Below are 12,425 nucleotides of genomic sequence, written 5' to 3'. Positions count from 1 at the left end.
CCTCCAGCAAAGAGAATAATGAGCAGCACAGAAGTGACATCACCAAATCTCACTCCAATTCTCTTGAAACTAGCAGTCAGAGGCAGTAGTGCCTGAGATCACTATTACAATACTTCTAGGTGGTGTCGGGGTGTGTCTGTTCCCATTCATTGCTAGTTGCCCATAACAAGCTGCCTTAATGCCCAATAGAATCGTATAGGAGAGGAAAGGAAATCCCTGTTACAAAAATAGTGTCAGTGTGTTGCTGGATTAAACAACATGACATTCAGAGCTGCAGGGCAGAATGAAATCTCATGCAAATTTGTACTGGCATGACTTGCAGAGCCACTTTTATATTGAAGGCAAACAGGAACACATTTTAGTAGACATTGCCAATTACCTGCCCTCTCTCTGAAAGATCCTGCAAACCTGTAAAATAAAATACCTGTAACATACTCCTGTTAACACCAGGTGGCACCATTGCAGAGATTGCAGAGAGATCTACCAAGAAATCTGTAGGGGTATTAGTAGGAACTATAAAGTTTGGATCCCTCAACCATGACAGGGTCTTCTTATCTTTAGATACTAAAAATAATACCACAATAGGACACAAAAACAGGGATATTTGGTACAAAATAATTTTTTAAACACACATTTTGATCATCAGAATTGTTCTAATTACAACATTAAACAACAAATTTAATATAAAAATAATTTTACATGAAAACCTATTAAGGGCTCCATCACACCTGCCTGTCCTGATACGTCATGTTAATGTATGCATGTTCATTATTGTCATGTAGCATGTTAAGGTGCATAGTGTTAAGACCACTTGCTCAAATATATTGGTTGACAATGCACCAGATTTACTATGCATTGTACTACACCGTATCTGCATTGGTAAATGCATTGAGGTACCATTGACAATACAATGCATAAAACATTTATAAAAGCCCTCCAAGACTGGAGAAGATAGGCTGTCAAAGGAGAAACTGGGTGATCCGACAACTCTGGAATGGATCTGTGCCAGGACTGGAAACATTCTCCAACTAATAGCAAATGATTTTTGAGAAATTAAAGGTTTGCTGGATCACCCAGGTTCTCTCATGATAGTCTATTTTCTCCAGCCTTAAAGAGCTTTATGAAATCAGGCCCATTGTGTTTACATGTGTGTTAATATGAATTACTGCAACACACAGAAGTGAATAGGCTGTTAAAGCATGACAGGTATTGCTACTTATTTACAACAGCACCTTTTATACTGCCTCCTTGTGGTCAGACATCCAGGCTTCAAATCCACATAAAACAGCTAATATTTATAAATATTTACAATTAGTTTTGCTGAGTTCAAAATATTTTGTGACTTAAGCTGGTTAAACCATTGCTAGGGTCATCAAAAACATAAAAAATGTATACAGGAAACATGCCCGACCACCCATACACATGTCATATATGTACATAAAAGTTTATAGGTTGTCCTTTCATATCTTCTTTTTTAAGTCCACTCACATCTGACCACAATAAATATCACTTGGGAATATTTCAGTATGGTTCACCTTTTAGATTTCACTTAGTTGATTAACGCTCATAATGTGACGTTTCATGTTAAGACACTCAGGAGCTGGATGACTGTAATATGATAACACAAGGGTAATAAGACACTTAGAAGCCTGGTGACTGTCATATGATGGTACAGGGGTAATAAGACACTTAGGAGCCTGGTGACTGTAATATGATATTACAGGGTTAATAAGACACTCAGGAGCTGGGTGACTGTTATATGATGTTACAGGGGTAATAAGACACTCAGGAGCTGGGTGACTGTACTATGATGGTACATTGGGTAATACTACACTCAGGACCTGGGTGACTGTAATATGATGTTAAAGGATTATTAGGACACCCAGGAGCTGGGTGACTGTAATATGATGTTACATGGGTAATAAGACACCCAGGAGCTGGGTGACAGTAATATGATGATACAGGGGCAATAAGACACTCAGAAGTCGGGTGGCTGTAATATGATAGTACAGGGGTAATAAGACACTCAGGAGCCGGGTGACTGTAATATGGTACAGGGGTAATAAGACACTTAGGAGCCGGGTGACTGTAATATATTGTTACAGTGTTAATAAGACACTCAGGAGCCGGGTGACTGTAATATGATGTTACAGTGTTAATAAGACACTCAGGAGCCGGGTGACTGTAATATGATGTTACAGGGATAATAAGACACTCAGGAGCTGGATGACTGTAATATGATAAAACAGGGGTAATAAGACACTTAGGAGCTGGGTGACTGTATTATGATGTTACAAGGTTAATAAGACACTCAGGAGCTGGGTGACTGTAATATGATGTTACAGGGGTAATATGTTAAAGGGGTAATAAGACACTCAGAAGCTGGGTGATTGTAATATGATGGTACAGGGGTAATAAGACACTCAGGAGCTGGGTGACTGTAATATGGTATTACAGGGGTAATAAGACACTCAGGACCTGGGTAACTGTAATATGTAATATGATACATTAGTGCCATCACAGGGGGCGCTGCTCTTACCTGTGTGTGTGCGGAGATGTGCCTTCAGGTGTGAGCTTTTCGTGTAGGACTTTTCACAGCCCTCGTAGGGGCACCTGTGACTTGTAACAATTTTATTTGCTCCGGGCCGCCTGTGTTTGGACTTCCTCCCTTTTCCAAGCGTTGGGGCATATTGTGAACCTGTAGAGCATTCTGGGAAATTTGTAGACGGGCACAATAGATTGTCAATAACAGTCCTTGGCTGAATTGGCACAGGGTGGGATTTAAAGTGGACATTGGGAACAGTCGATGGCATGGGAAATGGAGTTTGTGGCTGCAAATAAAAATATCCCATATGCTGTGGCACAGAGTAAATGCTGTGTTGTGTGCCATGTCCTAGTGGATCAGTACTGATCAATGGTCCAGTCTCAGTAATGGCCAAGTGGTGCCCAGAGGCCATGGTGCCATTCTCACCACTGCTATAAAAGTCTACAAGGGTCCCAGGAAGTGACATGGGCTGTTCCGGAGTGTTCTCTGAAGGCACAAATGGCGGATTACACATGCCAGGGCCCCATGCCTCTGCAGATGCCTGAAACTGACTTTGGTTGCAGGGCTCCTGCATGGAATAGCTTGCAGATTGCTCAATAAAGTTATTTAGCAGGAATTCCCAAGAGTCATCATCATGTTGGTGCTCAGATGTATGGAAGTTCTGGAGGGGATCAGAATAACCACTGGAAGTCGCTGAAATCTCCTCTGTGCCAGGCTCCAGGACTGCAGCAATATCAACGTGCTGGGTGGGGAGACGAAACTGTGCCTATAAATATTGAGCAAGAGAAATCTGATAAAGGAAGGAAATGGAGAAGAAAATAATAATAATAAAAAATAGAAGAGAAGGACTGTATAGGTTTGTGTTGACAGATTTTTGGATCAGATGGGTTTTGTGTTCTCATAGAAGTCTACAGGAGTGCAACACCCACTTGCAGGTCAGAGGGACGGAGACTGCCTGCCAAATTCACCTAACAATAAAACCCCAAAATAATCCAACTGATGTAATTGAGTCACTAAAGCAGGGGCAACAATTTGTTAGGAAAAATACAGCTTTGCCCCACCCCTGCTCATATTATCATTATTTCAAAAAATAATTTAATTCTTCGTGGATGGGTCCTAGTAGCTTCCAATGGACTGACCTTAAATTGCAATCAATGCTGAATGCTTTTTCGTGCCCGGGGCCGATGTTTGAGTTCCTGTTGCAACAGATTCCTAAATTGCCGGGAAACTTTTTTTGAGTTTAGATCCCCCCTTTTCTTCTCTGGTCCCTAGAGGGAAGTTCGGCTGGACACTTGCCAAGAGGTCACAACCTGGAAATTGTCTGCAGCAAAGCATCTTCTCTGGTGATCACCAAACAGTTCTTTCCACCCTACACCTCTGCCCTCCGTAAGTCCACTCCCTCCGAACCCTTCATAAAGGGAAATTCCAACCCTAGATATACGTGATGTAAAAGATTCCCTCTGTCTGCAGTTTTTATCTTTCTGAGTCTCCCCTGTAACAGATTTATTGTTTGTCTCGTGTACATCATTTTTTAATTTTGACAATAAATTTGAATGTGATGATGAGCTCCCCATCCGTGTTAAATGCTTTATCCCAGGACCTGCTGCTGCTGAACATCTTAGCCTGATACAGTGAATGGAAATATAATGTAATTACTGGTGGGATCAACCTGTTACCATTACAGGAGGACCCACAAAACCAAAAACTGCATTGTATATGTTTTTATTTTCTAGTGTTATAAAACCCAGGAACTCTTCATGTCATAATTATACAAATGATCAATGCACATTTGTCACGTGTTTGTCTTCCAGATTTGGCAATCCAAATTTAATGGAATTAAAATCATCAACATTTCTGCAGTTTTTGGTTTTGTGAGTCCTCCTGTATTAGTTACAGGTTGATCCCACCAGTAATTACATTACATTATTCACTTAAAATCCTATCCTTTTCTAACATTCACCAGTTACAACAGAGATATTTCATACCATAGAAGTCATTTTGCATTAGCCAGTAGCCCCACTTTTTCTGTTTCTACCCCCTGAAAAGGACCCAAAACATGAACGGAGACCAATCCAGACACGGGAATGTATTTTGGATTCAACAAGTTTGCTGATATGGCAATGCAGGTTTCTTTATCAATGCCTTACCCAAGATTCACACAACTTTTCACCACAATTGACACCTCTAAACCTGCCATTTCTGCCTGTAAATTCATTATTCTTCCACTTCTTTAAAGACATCCAGCAAAAATGGCCACTACAAGGGGTGAGACAGATAATATGAGAGTGGCTGGGGTGCTTCAAATGTTTTTTATAACTTGTATTAATATGGTTTATGGACCATTTATATCTCAACACGTGATAACACACAAAACATTTTCTGAATATTAGAATATATAAAATATTATATATTCTGAAGGGCCCACCAGTACTATGCTAAGGCAACACATATGAATTGTAGTTGTTCTTTGCACTATGTTTGGAAATAGTATTGTGCTTTTTTTTTAATTTCATAAGGCTGCCTTAATGTAAGACCAATTACCATAAAAAATAACGCACTTCATAAATCTAAGTAAGCCCTTAAATATTTCTTCCAAAAAGAAAAAACTATTGTTGTGGCCACATAACCCTGCCCATCCAAGACTATCCTGTCCACAGGCTGACAACACTGCCATGCTTTTTTTCTGCAAACAAAGTAGTCACATCATAAAAGAAGTGTAAGAATAAAAATAATAATAAAGAAAAATAACGGAGATACCGGAATATCACTTTTTTACTTTTTACCCCATTTTAAACCAACCAGCTGCATTAAAGTATTTCTTTCCTGCCCAATCTGTATTCTGCTGCCAAATACTTCCACATAAATGTCATACAATGGACGCACAATGCCATTGTGGCCGGCATAGTCAGAGATCTACAGACCACACTTTTACCACATCCTGTGCTCTCCATATACAATCACAGGAGTAAAAAAAAAAAATGACAAATAAGTGAAGGAAATAAAAAAAAAATAATATTTCGCCTTTTTTTATCACTAACACAGCCACTTACCTGTGGGGTATCATGCATCATGTGACTGTAATCGTAGGACGCTATCGCCATAGTACATTTATAAATAAATAAAATGAGTTGTATACAATTCTCCAGTCAAATAAGTTATCTTCTGCTTAACTATTTTTCTCCTTCTTGCTTCTCCTGGCCGTTCTGCACACACACAAAAAAAGAGTTTTTTCTTTGAAGAATTTTGGTGTTTCCAGTGATGCCTTCTGATTGGTTAGAAATGGTGCAACAAGCCCCGCCTCCTCATTTCAACTGCACATCTCTGTACATTAGCTGTGTCATCAGATTAAAAACTGCATGATGAGGGTATAATATGTGTGACTACATTGTAATCTATGAATACAGGGAGACTTTTTATACCTATATAAACGTTTTAAAACACAGTTACAATTTTTTGTATTAATATTTTTTTGTTTTTTTTACTTTTTTATAACTCATTAGTTGTAATATTATTAATATTATCATTATTATTATTATTATTATTATTATTATTATTATTATTATTATTAATAATAATAATAATAATATTATGTTGGGTTTTTTAGCAGTGGAGTAAGATCATGTAGTTGTAGCAGACAAAGACAAAGGTCTTGCAGACAAAGGTCTTGCTCATATTTGTGCACAGCAATAGATGCATCAGAGGTGGACATAGGGAGCTGCAAAGGACCCCCCTCAGCCCCAAGTCAGTTTGTCATGGGGCCCGAAGTCAGTTCTATACAAGGGCCCATCATAGGCTACGTCTGACACTGCTAGGCATATACTGTTAGGTGTGCGCTTGATCATAATTAAAAGTTGATTGGTTAATATCAAATATTTTTCCGCCCTGCAGCACTCAATATTAAACCCATTTCTGCAACCTATTAGAAAATCGCCACTCAATGAGCAAAATAAGAGCTGCCAACTGTCCACCACTCTAGCCTGCAATCAATCAATAAAAATTGACTTTCCTGATCAAGTTTCCACCGATTGATTGAGAAGAATCAACTTTTTAATATATTCTATTGCCAAAGAATTTAATAAATTTTTAAGACTTTGCTTGTACTTTTTAAATCCAAAGTACTGTTAAGTCAATAAATTTACACATTAAAGCTTCAACCCATTATTCCAGCTTTCAATACATTGGTGCTCCTTCCATAAACGTTCACATCTGCTAACACTCAGCTACATTTATTCCCATATTCATTGTAAGCTCTCCTGCATTTCAGGCCTGGCATTCAGGCACTTACTGCTTTAGTGTGACAACGCCCTGTCCCTGTGCTTAACTGTTCTTCTGTGTTGTCACCCTTTCACATGTGCTTTCTATGGAGACCACAAGTGTCTATTTCAACACACCACCATTATCATCAAAGTGGCATTTAGCCATTGCTGAAATACATTTAGATGGGGAATGGCTGCAAAAAGACTGTAGTAGATCAGTAGAAATAAAATGGAAGAAGAAAGGTGAATATCTATAAGTATGAAGGGATCATTTTCCAAATGGTCACTTGTCTAAACAACACACACTGGAGAGATCTTTCTATTCCTATTGGGGGTTGTGCAAGGGATTGAAGGAAAATCTCCCCAATGGGACACAGACAGCAATGATAATAATAATATGAGTGTTTAACCAGCCTATCCCATACCGAAATCTAAAAAAAGTTTTGGCTTTACCTTGGGCTCCATTGCTGACTTTTCAGCAGTAAAAAAAATCAGGATTGTGAATATCGTCACCCCCTTTGCAGTCATCTGAAAATAAAAGTTTATGGCGTTATGGGCTGCAGGGATGCTATCATTCAAAAGACTCAGAAGTTAAATTTTTCCTTAATGCCATATTAAGTTATCAACAAGTTGGAGTGAGTCTGCACAAAACACATTCAGCACATTCACCAGCCGGAGTGCTGGCTAGTCAGATTTAAGGCAGCTATAGATAAGACCAGGAATGGTTATCTGCACCAGGCCATGGTGGCCCGAGCACTACGCTGCAGCTGATAACGCTGCATGACGTTGGAGGAGAAGAGCAGCTACTCTTTCTAATGACATCTATATACATGATTGGAATATAAGTAAGCTAGGAGCTAAGATCACCAATATGGCAGAAAATCTTATTCTAATGGCTCAATATAATTTTACATGCATGAGCCTCCAACATTTATGTGTCCTTAAAGTGGCCTTGCATTGATAATTTGTGGAAACTGCCATTGCTGAATACAGCTTGCCTGCTTGGTGTTTACTGATCACCGATCAGAATGAATATGCAGATTGTGTTAAGCTAACTTGCTGTATGCTTGTATCAGGGGTATGGGTCTAATGAGGCCAGAAAAATTTGCATCCAGACAATTAACAATCTTTGGAATAAGTTTATCAATGGCAGCTCATGTCATCTTTCTCTATGGGTTTATTTAAGCACTTAGTGTGTGGTTTATTATGGATGTTCAAACCCACCTGCTTTATTAAAATGATTCTTCAAGGGGCTCTGCAGGAAGGAGCTGTGCCCAAGTTATCTACCCCAGTGGGGGTAAGTTGTGACTTGAACTTAGAGTTCTATAAACGAGGTCTACTACCTGTCCCCAGAGGCCACCAAACTCCTTTTCAAAACATGCTCTTATCATCTCTCGTCTGGACTACTGTAACCTCCTCCTCTCTGGTATTTCTCTTGCTCGACTCTCTCCTCTACAATCTATTATGAATGCTGCAGCCAGACTCATCCATCTTTCCCACCACTCCTCTTCTGCTGCATCTCTTTGTAGTTCTCTTCATTAACTTCTATTTCACCTGAGAATCAAATTCAAGTTCCTGTGCTTTGCCTTCAAATCAGATCTCTTTTTCACATTTGGTGGTCATGTCAAACCATGATCATCAGTACACTTGCTTTGTTCTGAGATCTTAGAGAAACCACAGCTAAAGCTCTACTTCTTCCCTTTTGGATATCTCACCCACCACTGGTTAACTGACAGCCAAACACTATATCCCTATGTGGGCGGTTCGCCCAGACTTACCATGGAACCCCACAATCTTGTTGGTGGCATCTGACTTGTACCCCGGTGGTGGTGGTTGGTCACAGACTGATGACCATTGTTTTACCTCCTCTCTATCCAATTCCCCCCTTACCAGTCCTCGTTGTACCTGGATGATGCCATATTGGCTTGTATATTTTCTAGTCTCCTGCTCCTTCTTGACTAATTATGCTTACACCCATGCTCTTTCATATATAACCTAAATCAGTGGTCGCCAACCAGTGCTCTGTGGCTCTGTCCGGTGCACCCCTGAGCGGGGTCAGGAGAAGGAGCATGCTGGGGGGCCGCACTGGCCAGAGCCGCAGACCACATTTCTCGTACAAATCCCAGGTTCAGGGAAGTGGGCGGGCTGTGTCCCTGGACACAACCTGCCCACTCTCCCATCATAGGCTCAGATCTGCGACGGGAAGTGGACGGGGTTATGCCATCATGACGTCACTGTAGGACAGGTTTCTCCCCCTATTGAGTGACACTCGGCTCCTCACACATGCGTGGTCAGGAGCCAGTAATTTTAGTTGTCCGTGGGACCAAAAAGGTTGGTGACCACTGACCTAAATAATCGGCTGTACATCCAGCACTAGGCTATTTGTTCATCAATCCAGTTTTTTCTTATTCATTTCCTTTCTATGTTCTAATACAGTGTTTCTTGACCTTTTTAACATGGGGGAGCCCCTTAAAATAACTTTCAGGACTTTAGGGAACCTCTGCTAGAATAACGATATCCACAGCTCACAGTATATTAGTCTGGTGGTGAATGGGAAGAATATCACCCTTACAGATAGCCAAGAAGATCAATGGTGTCAGTGGTAGCTAACGTGAGAGGCACAAGTTGCCGATTGTTTAAGGAACCCCTATCAACCTCTGAATTTGAGGAAACACTGAAGTTGAGAAACTGCTTTAATACGTATGCTTGACAGTGGAGTTCAGGTTCTCTGGTCCTAAGTTCTGGTTCCCCAATAATAAATGCATTGTAATCCTTATATAAATGTACTGTATCCCCTGACATACTCCATTACACTACAATAATTTACCATAAACATTATTTCTCTGTTTCCCTTTAATATTTTATTCCTCTTTGTTTTTCTTATTCACTATTCACATTTCTGCTTTTTAAAACCATAAAAACAAAACTTCTTAAACAATAAAAAAAAAGTTCCCTTTGACATTCACTGGCCTGACTTTATTACTCCTAAACCCCCTATATTCAATACACCTTCGAAGAGGCTTCCCCTATACTTGTATTGGTTTTCCGCAACATTCACTATTATTCTACCCTTGAAGTGGACTCTGTGCTAGGTATATCAGAAATAACCATCTTAAAACGCCTGTGTACTTTCACTGAGCTTCCACATGTGGTTTTGAAATATGTTGATTGAGAAAGTTGAAGAAAAAATCAAAGGTCATATGTGTGAAAAGTTTAGGGGAAGTTCACCGTGACGCCTGTGGATTCCATCTTCCTCTCACTACTTACAGTATAAATGGGTGCAAAGACATGCAGGCTTTACACCACGTGCCGGCAGCCAATCAGAGGCTTCTCATGGGCATTAGTGTGCAAAAAAAGAAATCAACTTGTGAAATAAATTGTATTGTGAGTTTCTTTTTATAGAGTTCCCTTTTAAAAGGCACGCACGTGTGTGTAAAACGCTACTCAGTTTCCTGTTTAGAAAGCAGATAAAGCACTTTCAGTATTGTTCAAGTCAATGGCAATCAAATATTTGATTTTTTTAATATAAAAAGACATTTTTGTTAAATTTTATATAGATTTAAAAAAATGTAACGCATTCCTCAATATAACTGATAGGCATGGTTGCATACATTCTTACATTATTACATTAACCCTCATATAATATATATAATAATTTTATATTAGCGTGAGACAGATTAAAAGGTGTATTTGAACTCTTATTTCAAGAGGGGTTCAAGAAAGAGAGGTTTTATATTTTCAGTTTTACAGATACTGTACAAGGTTCAATTTATCACAAAATCAGGAACACTTGCGTACAGACATGTGTTTTCTCATCCTGGAACTGGAAACTCTCTGGCGTGTTTCACTTTTTTGGCTTCTTCATAGGGTAATGAGATTTACACCCAAAACTGTGTGAGATGTTTGTATGAATGCCACTTGTTCATCATGTTCATCATGAAAAAGGTAATAAATCTTATTAAAAAATGTACATCACTCACATATTCCAGGGAATTCCAAAAAGCATTTGTAAATTCTGGAGCAGGAATCTCACATTCTGATGCCATACACCTGTTTGGGTTGTTTGGGAGTTGATAAGATATACACCCAACACTGTGTGCATTATGTTTGTATCAATGTTTTTTTATCATGGATCAGTAATAAATCTTATTTAAAAATGTAGATCAATAAAAAATTACAGAGAATTCCAAAGGGATTTTGTCCCTATTTAATGTACAGCACTGTTGGCGCTATATAAATATTGTTTATTATCATCATTATTATTATTATTATTATTAATAATAATAATAAAAAAATAGTGATGTGTTCATGGAGGGGTTTTCAATGAACCTATACACAGGGATATAGGTATCCATGTTAGTATTTAGATTGATCAAGGAAAATTGGTGTTTAAAGAGACCCTCATGAGACACATTTAGATCTTCCGCAAAATATTATAGCAACACTGTATTCCTAATAGTTTAGTTTTCCATGGATGTTGGAGAGTTGACCATTTCCTCATTTTTCTCAGGGACACTTTTGGTGGGATGCCTGTGTTGAGTTTCAGGGTCTGCACTACTGTTGTGTCCATTAAGAAAGACCTTCTATGAAAATTGCAGTGAAAAAAAAAATAAAGATACTTTGCCCCATGACATTACTGTGCGTGACTGCTGCTTTCTCCATAATTCCATGAGTGATGTCTCCCACCCCATATTCATGACAGTCTATATGAAAGTAAGGGGTTGACTTAGTCCACTTATAGTTCCTTTTAATGGCATACATCATAAATTATATGCCACTTACTAATGCAAAGTTTTTTTTTTACTTTTGTTGCCATATAGCTGCACAGTTACTGGCAATGGAGAAGGAGATTGGTTATGGCTAGACTGGGCTAATGGAGATCACAGTAGAAAGGCCTAGTTCCAACAACAGATTTTGCTGCCCCTGCTAAGCTCTGTTGGCTTTAGGGGCTGGGGTGCACCATAGCTACCCTTGTTCCTGAACTACTGGACCAGCAGTTATTAGAATTAGTGGTTTGTTGATTGATGGAGATGTGATCACACGCATGTTTGATGATGAGCCGAGGAGTAAATGGGGAAAAGTTGCTTCAATTATTATTATTTGACAGTATTTAAATAGCGCCAACATATTACGCAATGCTTTACAAAGTCCCTAGTCATGTCCATATTCAAGTCAAAGGGGGCATTGCTGAATGCCAGAGCTGCCAGATGTCAGCAGTTCCACAGGTTTGGGGTACCCAAGCTAAGCATTCTTAGGTTGCTTGCAAATTACATTTACCTAAATCAAGTGCGACTTACAGTAATAGGGGTAAAAGGATTCATGTGATCCTAAATGAAGGCTAAGTAGAAAACTGATTTATGTGGTTTAGTTGACCGATGCAATGTTTATACATGTATCCTCGTCACAAACAAGCCAGAAGGAAACAATTTTATTAGCCTCAGCTATTTCTACAGGCAAAAACATATTAAGCAATAAATAAATCTGTTCAAGAGAAATACTGCACCGAAATCTTCTTCGTTCACAGCAGTGCTCAGTGATTTGTCCTGCCAACTGCATGTCCCCAAAAGGCAAAGTAGTTATATAGAGTTCAGCAGAAGAAACTGCTGAGCAATTTGGGGCATCAA

At 39.2% G+C, this 12,425-nt stretch overlaps 1 protein-coding gene across 1 annotated transcript; it reads right to left on the bottom strand.

Annotated features, from left to right (window-relative positions):
- Positions 1-2,456: 2,456 nt before the first annotated feature.
- KLF1 (KLF transcription factor 1) lies at positions 2,457-7,328 on the bottom strand. The gene is made up of 3 exons (XM_072399558.1): positions 7,255-7,328; positions 5,596-5,748; positions 2,457-3,311 (listed from the first exon to the last, which is right to left on the bottom strand). Exons 2-3 carry the CDS (start codon positions 5,644-5,646, stop codon positions 2,472-2,474), a joined length of 891 nt encoding a protein of 296 aa, XP_072255659.1. The 5' UTR covers positions 5,647-5,748; positions 7,255-7,328; the 3' UTR covers positions 2,457-2,471.
- Between the last annotated feature and the right edge of the window lie 5,097 nt (positions 7,329-12,425).

Source organism: Pyxicephalus adspersus, chromosome 2 (assembly GCF_032062135.1).
Source record: "Pyxicephalus adspersus chromosome 2, UCB_Pads_2.0, whole genome shotgun sequence".
NCBI classification, from domain to species: domain Eukaryota; kingdom Metazoa; phylum Chordata; class Amphibia; order Anura; family Pyxicephalidae; genus Pyxicephalus; species Pyxicephalus adspersus.
The sequence above is the reverse complement of the archived record's forward strand: the minus strand, read 5'-3'. Positions and strand labels throughout refer to the sequence as shown.

Bases quoted from the DNA above. Each gene is read 5' to 3' on its own strand.
- KLF1 (XM_072399558.1), bottom strand. From the start codon at position 5,646: ATGGCGATAGCGTCCTACGATTACAGTCACATGATGCATGATACCCCA. The intron at 3,312-5,595 runs GTAAGTGGCTGT...CAATATTTATAG, and splicing joins TGATGCATGATACCCCACAG to GCACAGTTTCGTCTCCCCAC.